The 19,442-nt window shown below is 36.5% G+C and overlaps 1 protein-coding gene across 25 annotated transcripts in view; it reads right to left on the reverse strand.

The window, feature by feature from the left end:
• Positions 1 to 19,442, reverse strand: part of LOC135197036 (CD2-associated protein-like) — a 434,027-nt gene that overhangs the window by 63,501 nt on the left and 351,084 nt on the right. For 24 of the 25 annotated variants that reach the window (XM_064223952.1, XM_064223954.1, XM_064223950.1 and 21 more), the window contains 6 exons: positions 19,353 to 19,430; positions 17,137 to 17,312; positions 16,913 to 17,000; positions 12,700 to 12,714; positions 11,319 to 11,509; positions 3,647 to 3,749 (listed from right to left, as the gene is read on the reverse strand). In XM_064223952.1, coding sequence (XP_064080022.1) covers positions 3,647 to 3,749; positions 11,319 to 11,509; positions 12,700 to 12,714; positions 16,913 to 17,000; positions 17,137 to 17,312; positions 19,353 to 19,430 — 651 coding nt within the window. The remainder of the gene's footprint in view (positions 1 to 3,646; positions 3,750 to 11,318; positions 11,510 to 12,699; positions 12,715 to 16,912; positions 17,001 to 17,136; positions 17,313 to 19,352; positions 19,431 to 19,442) is intronic. The other variant, XM_064223951.1, reaches the window with a different exon arrangement.

The following is a 19,442-nucleotide window of genomic DNA, read 5'->3' on the forward strand; positions in this document are numbered from 1 at the left end:
CTTCCTAACATATGATGATAATTCCTTCCATTCAAGCTCCGTAAGGTTCTCGCATTCAACACAGGTGTTAATAAAAGAACATTCATTCTCCCTGCATTTAGCGCAAATACTATGAGGATCTAATGCCGATTTAGGCAGCCTAACCTTACAATCTTCCCTACTGCAAACTCTAAACATAGGTGAAGCCTTAGCGTCAGACATCGTGAAAGAGTAGTCAAAACCAAAGTCGAAAAACAGTCCACAATAAGCGTATGCCAAGCCAGAGAAAAAACAGAATACGTCACCAAAAAACCAATCCAAATTCTCGGCAAACGAGTTGAAATCCAAGATGGAGGAACGAACAATAGGTGTTGTTCGTTCAACCGACAGAGAAATTATGGCTTAGAAAACGGGAATAGTTCCAGACCCCGCCACCCAGCGGCGGGAATGGTGGATCACCTGACCTACCTGTCGCGTGTGCCGCGAGTTTTGAAATTCTGTCGGGACGACCGAGTCTATAGCTAAGTATATATCTGCTGGGTAAGTTACTTGTACAAAAATCCAACTATACTACTGAAGTCAAGGAATGTTTTAAGAACTCATAATCTTTAGAGCAAAAAATCAAAAGCTAGAAACCAAAACAAAGGGTTAAGATTTGATTTCAGACTGGAGAACTCACACTTCCAAATTCCTTGATGCTTTTGCCTACAATACACAAGACAAAATCATGACAGGCAATAAAATATAACAAAATATAAATTATCTGAATTCTTATTTTGCCTTATATTTGACTTTCAGATTTCTCTCTGGTCATGATTTATTTGACCTTGCTGGCTGAGGTCAAAGCTTTAACTAATACTTCTCTCTCATTTTTATACAGTATAAAGTATTAAAATAGTAGTACTATAACAGGGTTCATCGCAATAATATTTGCACGAAATTGGAAACAATTTTTTAGCCGAGATTGATTTCCAAAGCTTCATACATGCTTTAGTTGAATTCTGTGCATTTAATACATAAAATGGAGTAGTAAGCATATATTCAAAATGTTTGTGATAACCTGCACTTTCTGCAAACAGGGACTGGGTCACACACAGTTTTACTGAACATTAATTAGTCAAGCAAGAATCACTTGAAAAACTAAATACGTACTACTAGCGGTTTTTCATGCAAATTGTCATTAAGAAAGTTCTTACCATTAACCCTCTTACGCCGAAGCCCTAAAAATCAAAACCTCTCCTGTATGCCGGCGCCGGTTTGGAGTGAGCGCGGAAGCGGAAAAAATAATTTTTTCAAAAAATCACAGCGCGCTTAGTTTTGAAGATTAAGAGTTCATTTTTGGCTCATTTTTTTGTCATTGCTTGAAGTTTAGTATGCAATCATCAGAAATGAAAAATAATATAAATATCATATGTAAATAATGCGATATATGGTAGCGAAAAAAAAAAAATTCATAGATAATTGTATTCAAATCATGCTGTGCAAAAAACGGTCAAAGCTAACGAGTTAATTTTTTTTAGTTGTATTGTACACTAAATTGCAATCCTTTTGATATATAATACATAGTAAAACAATAAAAGCAACACCGGAAAAATATTATCACAAAATGATGTACGAATTCGGAACGCGCGGACGTAAAAAAATATTATTTTCAAAAATTCACCGTAATTCTAAATATTGTTCTAGAGACTTCCAATTTATTTCAAAATTAAGACAAATGATTGAATATTACGATACTGTAAGAGTTTTAGATTAGAATTGCAGATTTCGACCATTTCGGACGAGTTAAATTTGACCGAATGTCGAAATTTTTATATATATTTTTTTATATGCACATATTTCGGAGATGGAAAAAGCTACAACCTTCAATTATTTTTTATTGTATTCTTCATGAATTTGCGCACATTTTGATATATGAAACTCTATAAAAAGGCTAATATGAAAAGGAGCAAATATTAGGATAATGCGATGTACGTATTTCGGAGACTTGCGGCCGCGAATCGGCACGCGGAGTGAAGGTAAATATATTTTTCAAAAATTCACCATAAATCACAATATTGTTTTAGAGACTTCAAATTTGTTTCAAAATGAAGAAAAATGACGGAATATTACTAGGCAGTAAGAGTTTTAGCTTACAATTGCGTTTTTCAACTATTTCGGTAGAGTCAAATTTGACCGAACGTGGTTTCTTATTTATTGTGAATTATATGCAAATATTTCAAAAAAGAGAAAAGCTACAACCTTCAATCTTAGTTGTATTCTACATGAAATTGTGCACATTTTCCATATATAAAACTTTATGTAACAGCTAATTTTAAATGGTGCAAACATTTCGACAATCGCACAAAAAAATTCTGATTTTTTCGGAAGAGTTACCGCGCGAACGTAAGGAAAATTTTTTTTTTTTTCATAAATTCACCATAAATCGAAATATTGTGCTAGAGACTTCCAAGACATTGCAAAATGAAGATAAATGATTGAATATTACTAGAATATAAGAGTTTTAGCTTACAATTGCGTTTTTCGACCATTTCGGTAGTCAAAGTTGACCGAAAGTTGAAATTTTTGCACTTAACGTTATTTATATGAAAATATTTTGAAACTGATAAAAGCTACAACCATGGGTTGAATTTTGTTGTATTGTGCATGAAATTGCGCACATTTCCATATATAAAACTTTATGTAACGGCAAATTTAAAAGGGTGCAAACATTAGGACAATCGCACGAAAAAATTTATCGGAAGAGTTATCGCACGAACGTGAGGAAAACGTTTTTTCATAAATTAACCATAAATAGAAATATTGTGCTAAAGACGTCCAATTTGTTTCAAAATGAAGGCAAATGATTGAATATTATTATAATATAAGAATTTTAGCTTACAATTGCGTTTCTCGGCCATTTCTGTAGAGTCAAAGTTGACCGAAGGTTGAAATTTTTGCACTTATCGTTATTTATATGAAAATATTTCAAAACTGATAAAAGCTACAATCATGAGTATTTTTTTGTTGTATTTTACATGAAATTGCGCACATTTTCATATATAATACTTCATGTAAAGGATAATTTAAAATGGTGCAAAAATTATGTCAAAGTGACGAAATAATTTCCGAGATGTGTCACTGATACTTTTTAGTGCGATAAGAAAGAAATTCGCGCTTGCGCGCCTGCGTAGCGATTGTAAACAAAACAACGCCTTGATCCGTGAACTCCCAGCATCCCCCAAGGCGCGTGATACAAAAGTTTTCGGCTGGTAAGCCTATAAGTATTTTTCCGCGAATTTTTAAAAAAACTTTTTTGAGCCGACGTATGATACGTCCAATCGGCATACGGGAGACATTTTGACACGACGTTTAATACGTCCAATCGGCGTAAGAGAGTTAAGATTAAAATTTCAACCACTTTAACTCTTAAACCCATATGATGAAAGTGAACAGTATATAAAATAATGCTATGCAATAATGTGCATGATTTACAACTTGAGAAAATACATCTTTCATTTTGATCACTAATTTTTCTACGTAATCTTGGAGGTTTTTATTCCAAACGGTATTTAACTCTTCATAAATATATTAACATTCACAACCATAATTAGTATACAAGGTCAATTTATTTCTTCTATTAACACCTGTGTATAAAATAAACAATAATCAATTTACACAAACTAACCTGCTTTACTTAATGTGCTAGTTGGAGTACTGTCTGCAGAACTTGTTGGAGATGACCCTTTTTTCAGTACGGCTGCTGGCTTCTCAGGACGGGGAGGTTTTGCCTAGATGAACCAAAATTCTTAATAAGTTACCTCAAACTACATTTCATGCGCATTGAAAATGAGAGCTACAGAAAATACAACTTGAGTTATTTGCATCTCGAAATATAGTAGATGGTTGTTTAAAGCTCTCAGAATTTTCATGATGACTTTGGTCCTCGATAGCATTAGCCTTTGCAATTGTAGCAATTCAAATTTGAAAGTTGACATAGAACAGTTATAAAAAAATGGTGGAAAACCTCTCTAATTACCAACAGATTCTTTAAAAATATTACCAAAATTACCAAACAAATTCTGTGCTGACTTACAGTTCTAAATGAAACGTAATGAAAATGATATTGTAATGATACAATTAAGTTTGTTCATACTTACCTGGCAGATATATATATAGCTGTATTTTTCCGAATCCGACAGAAATTTAAACACTTACGACACACGCAGTGGGAGTCAGGTGGTTAGTACCCATTCCCGCCGCTGGGAGGCGGGTATCAGGAATCATTCCCATTTTCTATTCATAATTTTTATTTCCACTGTCTCCTGAGGGGAGGTGGGTGGGTACTTGATTATATATATCTGCCAGGTAAGTATGAACAAACTTAATTGTATCATTACAATATCATTTTGTTCATGAAACTTACCTGTCAGATATATATATAGCTGAATCCCACCTTTGGTGGTGGGAGTAGACAGAATAGAAGATTTTAGGAAACATATATATGCAGATAATTGATATCTTGATTCCTTACCTGTTAGCATAGCTGACTTCGTGGTTACTGCCGCGTAAGTCTGCTTGTGCTACTAGAGTTGCCAGCGAGGTAGAGACCTATATAGCTGGTGCACTCCAGATGATCTGTCAACAGGGGCGAGACCACGACGTGACTAGACCATATTGACCATACCATGAGGGCTAAGAAGTAAAATAAATATATATATATATATATCACCACCTGACCCACCTAGCCAAGTTAAGGTGTGTTAACTAAGGCTTAAGAGTTAAGAAGTCACCGTTGTCGGCGACTCAACTACTAAATTAAGAGCTCTTCCTAACCATTTTCTACAGGATAGGATGAGTGGTACTTCTTGCCCCCAAGATTGTGTCTGCAGACACGTATGGCCCTAGCGAGCAGCAGATCTCATATGCCATCTTCACATCTCGCAGGGAGTGTGAATTGAACACAGAGTTGCTTCGCTAAAACATGGTACTCAGGATGTTGCTGAGTGCCATGCTCTGTTGAAATGCTTCCGAGGCCGCGCCCTCACCTCGTGAGCATTCAAATCAAAAGATTTCAAATCTTTGTGCAAACACAAAGAAGGAGCTTTTTTTGAAAGACCTCCTTAACAATAAAGCCAGGGTGTTCTTCGATATGGGCAAGTCTGGTCTTTTCGGAACACTGCAGATTGTCCGTACGACTTCGACTTTCTTGAGTTTTATGTAGATAAAACTTGAGAGACCTGACAGGGCACAGGACTCTCTCTGGCTCCTGCCCACTAACTTGTGCCATCCTTGCTTCCAAGCTCCTGGCCAAGGACAAAACGGGTTTCCATTCTTAGGCCATAACGAAAAAGCTTAGAGAGCACACCGCCTTGTGTTCTCTAAAGCCAAAACTTGTGACGATGGCTTAAAATCTCACTAACCCTCTTTGTCGTATCTAGGGTGGTTAGAAAAATGCCTTCCTGATCACATGCAAGAAGTTAACAGGTAGGAGATGTTCGAATGCTTTGACATCAAGAACTTCAGACTATGTCTAAGTTCCATATTGAAAGCTTCGATCTGGACATGCACAGTCAGTCCGTCTGTACTAACGTCAGGTGACCGACCAGTTGACCAGTCAGACGAATCAAGGACAGCAAGGCTGTACCCTGAAGACCATAAGGCATATTCTTCGCTGAAGGATGAGTGTTTGGACTGCCTGGGCGATTCAAGCTAAGCAAACCTTGGGGGGTGTATCAACGCAACCCAACGTTGTTAGCGAATCAACTCCTGAGCCACTCCTGACTCGAGCTTCTGGTGCCAGGAGAAAGGAGCGAGGAGCAAAAAGGCGATTCAGTCCCGAAGGAAGAATGCCTGACAGTCCAACCTGGTCTTCAGGTTAAACGATCATCGGGGGTGTATAAACGCAACCGACTTCGTCAACAAGAAACTCAGGGCTACTATATGTCTCCTGATCTCGCACGAGTGTCTGACTCCGAGAAAACAGGTGAGACAAAAAGTAGATGGTGAGCGAGTTTCGAGATTTCACAGAACTCAAAGATCGTGAAGGGCTTTGTTGTTTGACAGAAGCAAATCTCTGAGCCCAAAGGCCGTCAACAACATATTTGCGTATTCTTTAATAGTTGTGACTGCCAGCTTATCCATTCTTCAAACGGAAAGGGAAGACTGCAATCTTATGCTGTCAACATCTCGATAGTCTGAACGTAGTCAGACTCAGAGCGGAGAGGTTATAGGTACCTTTCGTGTTAAAGGAGACCGACTCTCTCGGAAAAGGTCCTTGGAAGGACGTGACCTCTGTGAATCTAGGGTCTTGAAGGCCAACATGGGGCGATTAGCGTCATTGTCGCTCCCTGTGATGATATAAATCATCTTATTACATTTCCTAAGTGATTGAAAAAGGGGAAAAGAGACTAAACATCCATCCCCGTTCAATATCATAGGATGGCGTTTAATGTTACCGCTCCCGGATCGAGAAAAAGGGAGCAGAGAAGAAGAAGCCTCTTCGTCCTCAACCTAGCGAAGAGATGAATGAAAGGACGTCCCTAAAGTCTCCACAACTCTCAACATACTTCTAAAGAAAGATTCCACTCGGAAGTCAGTAGTTGCTGCCTTCGATCGAGACGATTCGAACGGACTTTTGCAATCCTGTAACGAACCTCTAGAGGATCGTTCCATTCTACGCCTGTTGTTATAATAGGCTCTTTCTCGTAAACCCGAAACCGAAACGGGACCGAGAGATACTTCCCAAGATATGAGAGAGCTGTGGAAGATCAGAGTTGATATGGACCATGGTTCCAAAAACTCGTTTCGAGGACTGGAGGGACGACTGAATTGCTTCCACTTCTTTCAGATTATGATCCAGGACATCTGAAACCCTCTCCAGATGTCCGGCAACTTCTTTCTATCACCTCAAGAGATACTTAACGCACCGAGAGATGTTCAGAATCATTCCTAGATCTTTAATAAAATTTCAGTTTCCCGGTAGGAAAAAACTGTAGAGGTCTGAATTGCAGTCTATTCAGGGAAACAAACTTCTTTAGGAAGGAAATGGTCCCCAGCAAGCTCATCCATTCCCTCACACAGTATGTTTACTTCCCTAATAAGGCTGCGCTTTGCCTAAGCAAGAGAGCATATAATAGTGCAATGTTGTGGTAGACTCGTAGTCCTATACCGTGCGGTAACGAGCACCGAAAGGAGTAAGATATCTCTGTAGAACATATTAAGGCCAAAACGAATGCAATGTTTATTCATTCATGTAAGGAATCCCCTCAATTTTAGGCTAAAGTCCGGATGTAGGGCAGAGATACAGTTCGTCAGTCAATCCGCAGGAGAGAGAGAGACGTAACTGCCAGCACAGAGATACGGTTAGTAAGTCAATCCCGCAAGGAAGATGAGGACTTAACCTACGCGACATGACAGCGCAGAGTTTGGGACTGGCTCGTTTGCACTGCGGAGGAGAGGAGAGGACTTAACCTACAGGCATGACAGCGAACGAGTTGGTACTGGCTCGTTTGGACTGGAGGAGAGGAGTCAGAGGACAGTGACAGCAGCAGCTTACGATCGTCCGTCATCGTCGTCTCTTAACTTTATGCCTGGGTTGCCAGCTACCCTATTCTATGAAGAAAAAGGTTCGTTATTTTTAGCATAAAGAGACTCTCAAGCTGGTATATTTAAGCGAAACAGAAAACGCTAAATATATAGATGCGTTTGTGTCGTCAGAACACTACCATACAACGGTAAAAGATAAATCGGAAACTCCTGGAAGGCTGCAGGGAGTAAACGATTAAATGTCCTTAAAATGGACCATAGACCTCTCGGTTGCCATCCGAAGAGGTAACTACAGCAAGCGTATATGACTTGAACCAACCAGAAATAAAATAACGCAAGGCAAAATATGAAATTATATCACAATAAAGTTTGTTCATACTTACCTGGCAGACATATATATAGCTGAATTCGGAAATACAGCTACATACATATCTGACAGGCAAGTTTCATGAACAAATAATTAGGAGAATCGAAAGCAGTCAGCTCAAGCTTCTTATGTTATTGGACATAAGCGTTCATTGACGTAGTCTACAAGTCTATTTCTTGTACGAGTCTGCGAATGACGAATGAGAGCTCTTCCGAATCTTGTCAATAAGAGCTTATTCGCTTACGCAATATCAAGTTAATTAGATGTTTGTCAATGAGAACTAACCCATTTACGGGACAAAGAGATATTTTGTCAATGAGGGGATACCCACTTACTTGACAAAACGATAGTATATTGTCAATGGGGGAAAGTCACTGAATTGACAAAACGTAATCCAGGAAGTCGAGCATTTATTTTCCGATTCCCGTCTCAAACGAGGAAGGGGCAAGAATCCTGTTAAGAGACTGGGCTTACGTCAGGTATTACGACGATGTTCAATTCGGCAGCGTAGTCCCGACTAGGAACTAACAAAATCTATCATCTGAAAAGCCCTTTCAGATGGGCTAAAAAGCTGGCAAAATTATCCTGGGAAGAGGAAGAAACTCTCCAACCAGCTTCCTCTCCCGTATCACAACTAATGCCTGCTAAAGCTTAAAATTTATTGGCAGTATGGCAAAGGCAGTCCTGTCTTGCGCTTTCCTGAAGAGCGTACTTTTGATGAGTGCCTTTGCAAGAATCCTACTGAACGTTGCCGAGAGTCCTGACGTGCAGGACATCGAGCCTTTATAACCCGTAACTGCCTTATCGCAAAGTCTTGACTGCGGTAGTGGCAACTTAAATTTATTGGCAGAATGGCAAAGCTTGCGGTAGAGCAAACGAGAACTTCCCTTGAGCTTTCCTTAACTCCATCCACCTATGCGAAAAGCAATATTAATTGACAGAGACCTCTTGAATTCACGAAACCCGATGTCTTGCTGGGTTTCGAAGAAGTTGTCTGTTCACTTTAAGCTTACTTCCGAAGCACTGCCTACTTCACATTCTTTGCAGGTGAGGTAGAAGGTATCATCGAAGGTAGAGGTAAAAATTCTTTAAGCCCAAATCTGAAACAAGAGCTTGAAGAGTTCAACAGAAACGTTCAGCCAGGCGACACACCTGGCGTGCGCTGGTGCACGCTCGGCGTCCATGGAGCGCGCTGGCGTCCATGGAGCGCGCTCGGCGTCCATTGGAGCGCGCTCAGCGTCCACTGGCGCGCACGGCCTCGGCGTCCACTGGGCGCCGCGCTTGGCGTGTGCACCCGCGCGCCCCTGGCTTGGGCGTCCGCTCTCAAAAGCTTACTGCTACTATGACTTCTTTTACGTATTTCTCGGTGGAAAGACGGACACGAGTTCAGGCGACGTTCGCCTTCTTACTTCTCACTGAAACGCATAACGAGAGAGAGAGAGAGAGAGGACGTGAAGCGTCCTCTTCTATAAAGCTTCTATTTAGAGGGCGCGAGTCCATCCGAAAGCTCCAACCCCTGCGCGGGCGAGGACGCTTCGGAGGACGAGAAGCAATCCTTCAGGATTCGTGCACGTGCACGCACTTAGGCAGTCTGGGGATTTTCATCAGAAACTGCCGAAGGCACGCCAGATCGGTGGGGGTTCCTCGTAACCCTCCTTCGGCTTTCGACATGCTCTCTCACTGGTTCTGGGAGTCAAGCAGAGGTCCCGGCCTAGAGGCGAAACGAGGCCGATCTGACGCACCCTCCACTACACAAGGGGTATCACTGCACTTCTGCACTTCACTTTTACTCTCTAAAGCAAGCACTTTCGATTCTAAGTTACGAATCGAAGGAGTATCAGAGAAAGGGCAATTTCTCTACAGACACTGCTTAGGGCCCGAAGGCAACACTGCAGGGTTAGGAGTAACAATTACAGAAGTAGCACTTCACAGCAATGAAGGAGAGCGAGCACCTCTCGTAGACATATACATAGCCCGTAGGCCATACTACAGGGTTATGCAAAATAAAAGTCTACAGGAATGGTTAGCAGGTTCACTACCCTGACTTTTTGTTACTGATTAATTGCGTACATACGAATCATAACGTCTTCCTTACGGAATTAGACATGTTTACTGATTAATTGCGTACATACGAATCATACGTCTTCCTTACGGAATAGACAAAGTCTCACACTCCTTACATGACAAATCTCAACAAAGAAGCAAGACCCATACCCCTCGTACATACCAAGTGCGAATCTACCGAAGCTTACGGTAGCCACACCCTATCTTTGCAGACAACCCCGTCTGAAACTAGCCTAACTAGATTCAGATATTTTATGCAAAAATGAATCAAATTCAAATCAATTTAAGATAGCGTATGCCTAGCCACAAATCCAAGTGAATAAATCAAAAGACAATTAGGATACTTAGCGGCAATGAAGTTTCCAAAATCCTAAGACGGAGGTACTGAAAACAGGTGTTTTCAGCACCGGCGACAGAAAAATTATGAATAGAAAATGGGGAATGATTCCTGATACCGCCTCCCAGCGGCGGGAATGGGTACTAACCACCTGACTCCCACTGCGTGTGTCGTAAGTGTTTAAATTTCTGTCGGATTCGGAAAAATACAGCTATATATATATCTGACAGGTAAGTTTCATGAACAAACCATGAGTTACAGGCAAAAATACCAGGCACTGGTAAACATTAAATGGAACAAAAACTAATAATAAAAATAATACCATAACAGAATAATAAGACATAATAAAATAGGTAAATACTAATTACTCTAATCATTAGTACTGCATAAGAAATGGAAATCAGTGCTGTGTGTCTTAATGCACACAAAAACCAGCATCAGTATAAATAAATGTCAACAAGAGAATTGCCTATCATCTACCTAACCTAACAATGTTATTACAGTTGTCCCTCCCGTATTCACGGGGGATGCATACCAGACATCACCCCCCCCCCCCCCCCCACGAATAGTTGGATCCCCTATAAAAATGCTTAAAACCTATTTTGTTAGTTAAAACAATAAAAATAGACTAAAAATTTTTACACCTTTTTGTTTTTAAATAGTTTTATCACAAAAAGTGCATTTTATGATGAAATTGATAAAAAAACAGGAATTTGTGGATATTTCTCATAGAAAAAAAATGCTGCAAATAGGCGAATTTTCCGAGAATAATAGGGGGAAATGTTCCAGAGAGGAATCCACGAATGCGCGAGGCCGCGAATCCGGAGAACGTGAATACCGGGGGTTCACTGTACTACTACTTTTCATGTATCACAGCAGCCTAACCTAAATTCTTCCATATTACATTAATTAAATGTATCTACCCAAAAGAATCGTAATATCTAATACTAGTAGTAGCATTCAAAATACACCTACTATTTCAAGCCTGAATCAGACACCAAATAGTATATATTAGAAGAAACAAATCAAAAAGAGATATCCTACCGTCTCTTCCACACTTATGAGTTCTACAAAGTTGTCTGGAAAGACTCCAACACGGCCGTTAAGTTCACCTCGCCACCATCCCTTGTCTTCAAGTTCTTTACATAGAACAGTGATGACATCACCTTCTTTCAACTCAAGCTCATCTTCATGTTCTGCACCATATGGGAACATGACTCTTGCAAGCTCTCTCACTGTGAAGGAGGAGAAACCAAAATTGTCCTGAAGATATTTCAATAACAATGAACCAAGGGTATATAAATCTTAAATACATATTTACCAATAAAGTTACTCTACAATCAATGAAATGACAAGCCAATAAAAAAACCAATAACTAGTTACTTATTTCAACTTAAATTCCAATTTCAAATGGATTCCAACTCAAGTAGTGTGCAATTCAAATGTTTAGGTAGAATTCAGTTAATCTTTCAGTTTCAAAGCAAGACATCCAGATGTATTTATTTCCCTTATTCAAAAGGCAGCTCAGTGTATTTATGTTGGCAGAATTAATTTATTTTAACTACTGTATCATAAAAAAGCATATTACTAGATCCAATATCAAATTTGAGTTACTGTACTTATCGGAGAAAAAAATTCTACGTATATTCAGTTAGACATTGAAGTTATGACTAAAATTTTATCAGTAAATAATTTAAACATGTTGGGCACACCTATGCCAAAAAGACAGCTTCTAAATCAGGAATATTAAATCTGCTTGTAAAACCTTTTACCAAACTAAGACCCATGGTCAACTAAATGCTAAATACATAGTATTTTCACATTCTGCAATCATTAATATTTGACTAAGCACAATACAGTCAATATCTATGGCATAAGCTTTGCAGTATATCGATATTTCTCATGGTTCAAATTATAATTCTTCTGCTACTATCATGATATTTATAATGTATCAAGTCATCTACCCATATTCACAATATAGTGCTGTACCCTCAGCTCATTCCACACTGGCCACAAGAAATGACAAAACATGAAATAATTATAATACCACAGTATGTATGCAGTTATCTAAGTGAAGTGTTCTACTGGAAAGGATTTCTTGAACCTTTTCTTTTGGAATATGACCAAGGTACCAATTACTGTGTGGTATTTCAGTAAATTGTTCTATTACAAAAATTTGTTCTGAGGCTACTAGTGTATAAAATATAATAAGTTTAAATTCTAAGAATGAAAAAAGATGTATGAACCGAATCATCAATAATAGATGGCTTTGGCAGACATGCTAAGCAGCATTAAACCTCAACGCACAGAAGCACGAACTATCACAACAACATATAAAATGTTGAAAATTTTTATTGCAATTCTGTACTAGTAAAAGAAAAAGTCTTTAAACAGTTCTACAGCTTATGCATAACACAAACTTTACCTTTACCACTGGAAACTGTAAGAAAAAATTTGAAAAGATATGTGAGGACTTGTATGAAAAAATTGGTCAGGTCAAGGCACAAAAAATACTTGGTATATAAAATTTATAAACTTGTCTACTGATGCAATCAACATCATGCAAGCAAATATGATAGGAACTAACTTGAAATATATTTCTGATTACATACAAAACATATAAATTATATTAGGAAAATTATGACAACAATATTTTACCAAGACATCTACAAGTTCAAGGCATCCTACTGCTAAGTTATCATAAAACTTCAACTTCAGCAATTGCATGTCAAAAAATTTTACATTTGATCCACTATACTGAAGAGAAATGCAAATTACTGTATTTACAGAATATAAATTGAAGATAAGTATAAATGAACAAGTATAAGGCTATATGTTGTACAAACACTGAATATTTCTAAGTACTGTACATTGATATTCACCAAGATCTTATGAATAAAAGAGGTAATCCTTTAACACTAGAATGTTGCTTGAAGATTTATTGTAAAGACATTTTATGCATAAGGTTCTACTCTTCCATATTTCAGTATTTCAGTTTAAAAGCAACATTGTAAACATCAACTAAATATATTCCTTTTTGTCCATACATACTTGTACCTATCTTGTTCTTATGTTTACTTTGTTCTTTCAATTCTTTAATCTTCACAAATTGATAAGGTACATTTGCATAACTGTCAACAGCTCCAAAGTCGATGGACCTATCCATGGGCAAGAAAACTAAATGTATAGAAAGAGAAAACTTGAAAATGTTAGCAGACAGCTACTAAGCAAGGTACCTTAACTTCATATACTAAATATTACTGCAAAGACTTAGACTTTTGTTATTTCTTTCAAATTTATAAGCCATAGGCTTGAGGTTCTTTCTCAATGTATGTGGTCCAGTATTTGTGTCAGTGAAAATATGATGATACAGTAGTGTCCCTGATTACATGAATTCAATACACGTCTAATTCAAAGTATATACTGTATATATAGTATATATAAAATTATCAAAATCCTTTACAGATCTCTTAACTAAACTACATATTCACAATTTTCCATTCTAAATTTTGTGTACCCAGCTGTCCTACTTGATCAGGTTTTTTTTTTTCTTTAATTTCTGTGAAGTTTGATATGGCCCCATAGAACAAAAGTAGTGATGGAAAAAAATACCCGGTCAAGCAAAAAAGTCCCCTGCTGTAAGCAAAGATGACAAATAAAAACAAGCAATGTAGACGGGGCAGAAACTTGGCAAGCTACTAATTCCAATTTCACAAAATGTTGACAGAAAAATCCTGGCATACAATGAACTTACATAGTAAATGTCATCCCTATGATCATTGAATTTCTACAACCCAAATAACATCTTGAACTAAAAAGCAAAATTAATGTTCTCTATCACATGAATCGGATGAGTAGTCTAATGACCAAAGAACATTCTACATTACACAAATACTGTAATACAGTACTATTTCCTACTTTGTTAATTTCTACTCATTTTCATTATATTTAAACAATATGTAAAACGTGGTATCCTATTAAATGTTTATTGCTAGTATATTATGAGTATTAACTAATGTAAATCCACACTTATGTATACTGTACATACCAGCTTGGGGGCAATTCTTAGCATGAACAGGGGAACTACTGTAATGACACATGCAACATAGTCACGCAGTACTATATGTATATAAATTGAAATGCTATGCTATTCACATTGAGAAAAATATGAATATCAGCCTTGTTAACTAATATTAAAAAACAGTTGAATAAAATACTAATATCTTTGAACTGTAGTGAAAAATTGTAAGGTTTCCTATTATCTAATCTGTCTGATAAAGAAATATGAAGCACTGCTTGCAATAAACTAGAACAATAAAACAGCAGTTCATTTCAGTCTTGTCTGCAATTAAAGTGTTACATAGAAAGCTAGCTATGAAAAAAGGTTAATCAAGAATTTATACATTATCATGAATACTCTGTAAATAGGATCTACAATCCTTCTCATATACACAGACTCATTCTCATGAGACTCAAACATTCTGAAGATTATCATACTTAGTGAGAATTACTTCACCAGGTACAAATAGCCTCAATTGTACCCAGGTAAGTAATCCTGTATAGTATCCCTCTTACGCCGACTGGACGTATTTTACGTCGACATTTTTTGTCTCCCGTGTGCCGACTGGACGTATTTTACGTTGACTTACAAAAGTTTTTTTTTAAATTTGCGGAAAAATACTTATAGGCCTACCAGCCTAAAACTTTTGAATACCGCGTCTTGGGGGCTGCTGGGAGTTCACGGATCAAGGTGTTGTTTTGTTTACAATCGTTATGCAGGCGCGCAAGCGCGAATTTCTTTCTTGCCGCACTAAAAAGGATCTGTGACACATCTCGGAAATTATTTCGTCACTTTGACATAATTTTTGTACCATTGTAAATTAGCCGTTACATGAAGTATTATATATGAAAATGTGCGCATTTTTATGTAGTATACAACAATAAAATACTCATGATTGTAGCTTTTATCAGTTTGGAAATATTTTCATATAACGATAATTGCCAAAATTTCAACCTTTGGTCAACTTTGACTCTACCGAAATGGTCGAAAAACGCCATTGTAAGCTAAAACGCTTATATTCTAGTAATATTCAAGCATTTACCTTCATTTTGCAACAAATTGGAAGTCTCTAATATTTCGATTTATGGTGAATTTATGAAAAAAATAACATTTTCTTTACGTCCGCGCGGTAACTCTTCCGAAAAAATCATACGTGCGATTGTGGTAATGTTTGCACCATTTTAAATTAGCCGTTACATAAAGTTTTATATATGAAAATGTGCGCGATTTCATTTAGAATACAACAAAAAATAATTGAAGGTTGTAGCTTTTCTCATTTTTCAAATATTTGCATATAAATCACGATAAATAGAAAAAAAACCACGTTCGGTCAACTTTGACTCTACCGAAATGGTCGAAAAACGCAATTGTAAGCTAAAAATATTACAGTCTAGTAATATTCAGTCATTTATCTTCATCTTGAAAAAAAAAAATTTGACATTCGGTCAACTTTAACTCGTCAGAATGGTAGAAAACTGCAATTGTAAGCTAATACTCTTACAGTATAGTAATATTCAATCATTTGTCATTTTGAAAGAAATTGGAAGTCTCTAGGACAATATTTAGATTTATGGTGAATTTTTGAAAAAAATATTTGTTTACGTCCGCGCGTTACGAATTCATGCATTATTTTGTGATAATATTTTCTCTGTGTTGCTTTTATCGTTTTACAATGTGTTATATACCAAAATGATTGCAATTTAGTGTACATTACAACGAAAAAAAAGTAACTTGTTACCTTTAACCGTTTTGCGCACAGCGCGATTTGAATAAAATTATATATGAAATTTTGTTTTTGCGCTACCATATATCGCATTATTTATATATGATAATGATAATTTTTTTCATTTCTGATGGTTGCATACTAAACTTCAGCCAATGAAAAAAAAAAAGGAGCCAAAAATGAACTCTTAATCTTGAAAACTAAGCACGCTGTGATTTTTTGAAAAAAATATTTTTTCCACTTCCGCGCTCACTCTGAAACACCTTCGGCACACGGGAGACAAATTTTTTTTTACCGCTTCGGCGTAAGAGGGGTATACAACTTTTTCCTAACCTACTGTTACTAGCTACAAGTACAGTGCTTTGAGTGCCCACTCACTGGAACTGATGCTAAATATCTAGAGACAATAGCATTGAAGCTTTTGAATGGATGATGTAAAATAGAAGTATGTAAAAAGTAAATACAAATTATCATTCTAAATTTTCTAGCATCGCTTTCTTGAATAATTTTATCAACTAGAGTACTCCACACCTCATGGATGAAAAATTCAAGTTCAAAGTACTGGTGCATAAAAGTTTCAGTAAAGAATCTCCATACTGCATATCAATCAGATTAAATATTGTCTATGGATATTTTCTGACAGTTCCAACTGAACTCATTCTATAGTAAAATTATTCACTAAGCATTTTTAAAATGTTCAGAATGCTTATCATAATACCTAAACTTCATCTTTACATCTTCAAAAAAAACTGTACAACAAACAACTGCTACTTACATCATTCATTCTACAATAATGAAAATAAGGATAAATAAAAAGGTCATTCAAAAAAATATTCTGTCTAAAGCAAACCTTACCAGGTTTTGGAGGTAATTGCGGAGGAGGAGGTTGTGAAGTGTCATTCTGGGTTGTGGGAGGATAATCTCTTTTACAGACTTGTTCACCCTGAAATTATTTTCAACAGGAAACTCATAATATTTTAATAACTACCAAATAGTCCAATGATTCTGCAGGCACTTTTCTTATAAGTCATTTCATAACAAAAAAGGAAGTTGAGAATGTACAGTAATTAATTTCTCACCTTCGACTTTTCATCTCCTATAGTAATGGTTATTCGGTCCTTTTCCAAGGAACTGATGCGCTCCTTATCAGCTGCATTGATACGGGTTTTATCTGTTTTACTGGTAACTTTTTCAGCCTTGGGCTCCAGAGCTGGAGGAAGTCTGTGCGGTAAATCTCGGAAGTCCTTTACTTGACCTAAGATTAAAAATATCTTCATTAGACGTAAAAACTAAATTTTTGCAATTTACCTTTACTCATTTATTAGAGAATACTATAATGATTTTTGTCGTTAGGCTTTATTATACTAAATACATACACTATTATTTTGTTAGTTGCAGTATAGAGAACCGAAAATTACTGTAGCAGTTGTGTTATAGATCTTGAAGAATGATGAATTATAGATCATAAACTTCTAGCCTTTGGAAGAGTTGTACTACATGTATTTAATGAGAAAAATCAAAGAAATACAAGTATGTACTTGGCAACAAATGAATTATTATCATATGCTATAAAAGACATGATTACAAAAGTTGTACTACTTGTTAAGCAGACAATACTTACAAAGCTTCATCAAGAAATTTGATAAAATTAAAATTAATTTCAAAATATTTCACATATACTGACTTGCAAGTTTTTGACATGCAAATTATATGCAAACACTATTTGCAGAATTCTGGAAAGTAGTTTTATCAGAAAAATTACTTAACTAAATCCTGCACTGTATTATGATGTTAGAGGTTTCCAACCATGTAAACAAAATCCAAATTGAACACTTAACATTCTTTTCCTTTGGACAAAATAAAGTAATCTAACCTGTGCAATACCAGACCACTACATAAAACAACCAATATCACACTATTCTGAAGATCAAACATTTTAAATCTCATTTTCCAGAATTCACAAATACGTGTTCAAAGAAAAACAAATTAGATAAATTCATATTTTCATCTGTAAAGCAAATTTTACAATACTGAATCTCAGTTTAGCAAGTTCACTGCAAGAATATTTAAAAATATAAAGCAATCATGCACTCTTCAAATATTAAAAGAAATTGCATGGGTTATGTAGCCTCTGTTAGCAATCAGACCAAATTCAGTTCAGTGCAGCAGATTTTCTTGCAAATGAATCAATAGAAAATAAGAGTACTATAGTACAGTATGTATTTACAAAAAATTAGCACAATTTCGGAAAAAAAATTACGAATCAAAGACATGCAACTCCTGAAAGAAAAGTCCATTGTTGAAAGACTCTTGTGTATGAAACCAACTAGAAAACTGCAACTTTTAATTTTCAAAATATCAACATTAATAGTGAACATGGTGTGCACAAGGGAAAAGAGAAAACAAGATACGCACATACATGCAAACAAAAGTCAAAAGAAATAGGCATACGCAGAGAAAATGGAATTAATTGAGTGGTAAAGCATTTAAAAAGACATTCTGCATTAATTTAATCATAAACCAAATCAAAGCAGCACTTTTCAACTCGCTACTTAATCATGACCTGAATTCAAGTAACACTTTTCAACTTGTTATTTAAGAGCATTTTGGAATAATTATGGCTATACTGACAAGACCATTACTTGACCTTGACTTTTCTATGGTTGATTTCACATTTGAACACTTCCTTTTTTTTACCTTTCAAATGGCGCATGATTTACTGGTAGTACTTAAAATGTGCTATTTCTAAAGTACTACGTATTCATGGTTTGAAAAAGCTTTAATCAACAAAATGTATACGTACTATTCAATATTCTATAAACAGTTCACTTGAAAATCCTTAATCACCGCAAAGATGCCTGGGTATATCAAGAAATTGACATAGATATTACTCATCACTAGGATCATTACTAGGATCATCTCTAGTTTTGTGATCAGATAGTTTCATCCACCACTAAAATCATTCTTACATACAGTGGTATTTGCATAGTTTTCCCTTTAATTACCCAAAAGGTATCAATAATGGCCAAGTTAAAAAAATTGTATTAAAAGCACTGATTAATGCTATAGTATTTAGTGTCAGCTCTGCTACTTAGGTTAAATAGGAATTTAGATGCAAACTAGAGGGTTTTTTTTAACTGGGTACTTCCAAAAAGTTTATTTACAATCAGGAGAGCATTCAGCAACACCACAAAAGACACCTGATGCAGCTGATGAAGGCAAAACTGACATTTTTAAGTAAAGCAATTGGATGCATAAAGAGTCATCAGCATATTAAGAATCCTCCCAGTCTTACCATTCTCTTTTGGCGCATCTCTATTTCTATGCACTGGTTGGAAAGCTGATGACCCAGAAGACCCTAATATTTTGGCTGATCCATTACTAG

This window comes from Macrobrachium nipponense, chromosome 18 (assembly GCF_015104395.2).
Source record: "Macrobrachium nipponense isolate FS-2020 chromosome 18, ASM1510439v2, whole genome shotgun sequence".
NCBI lineage: Eukaryota > Metazoa > Arthropoda > Malacostraca > Decapoda > Palaemonidae > Macrobrachium > Macrobrachium nipponense.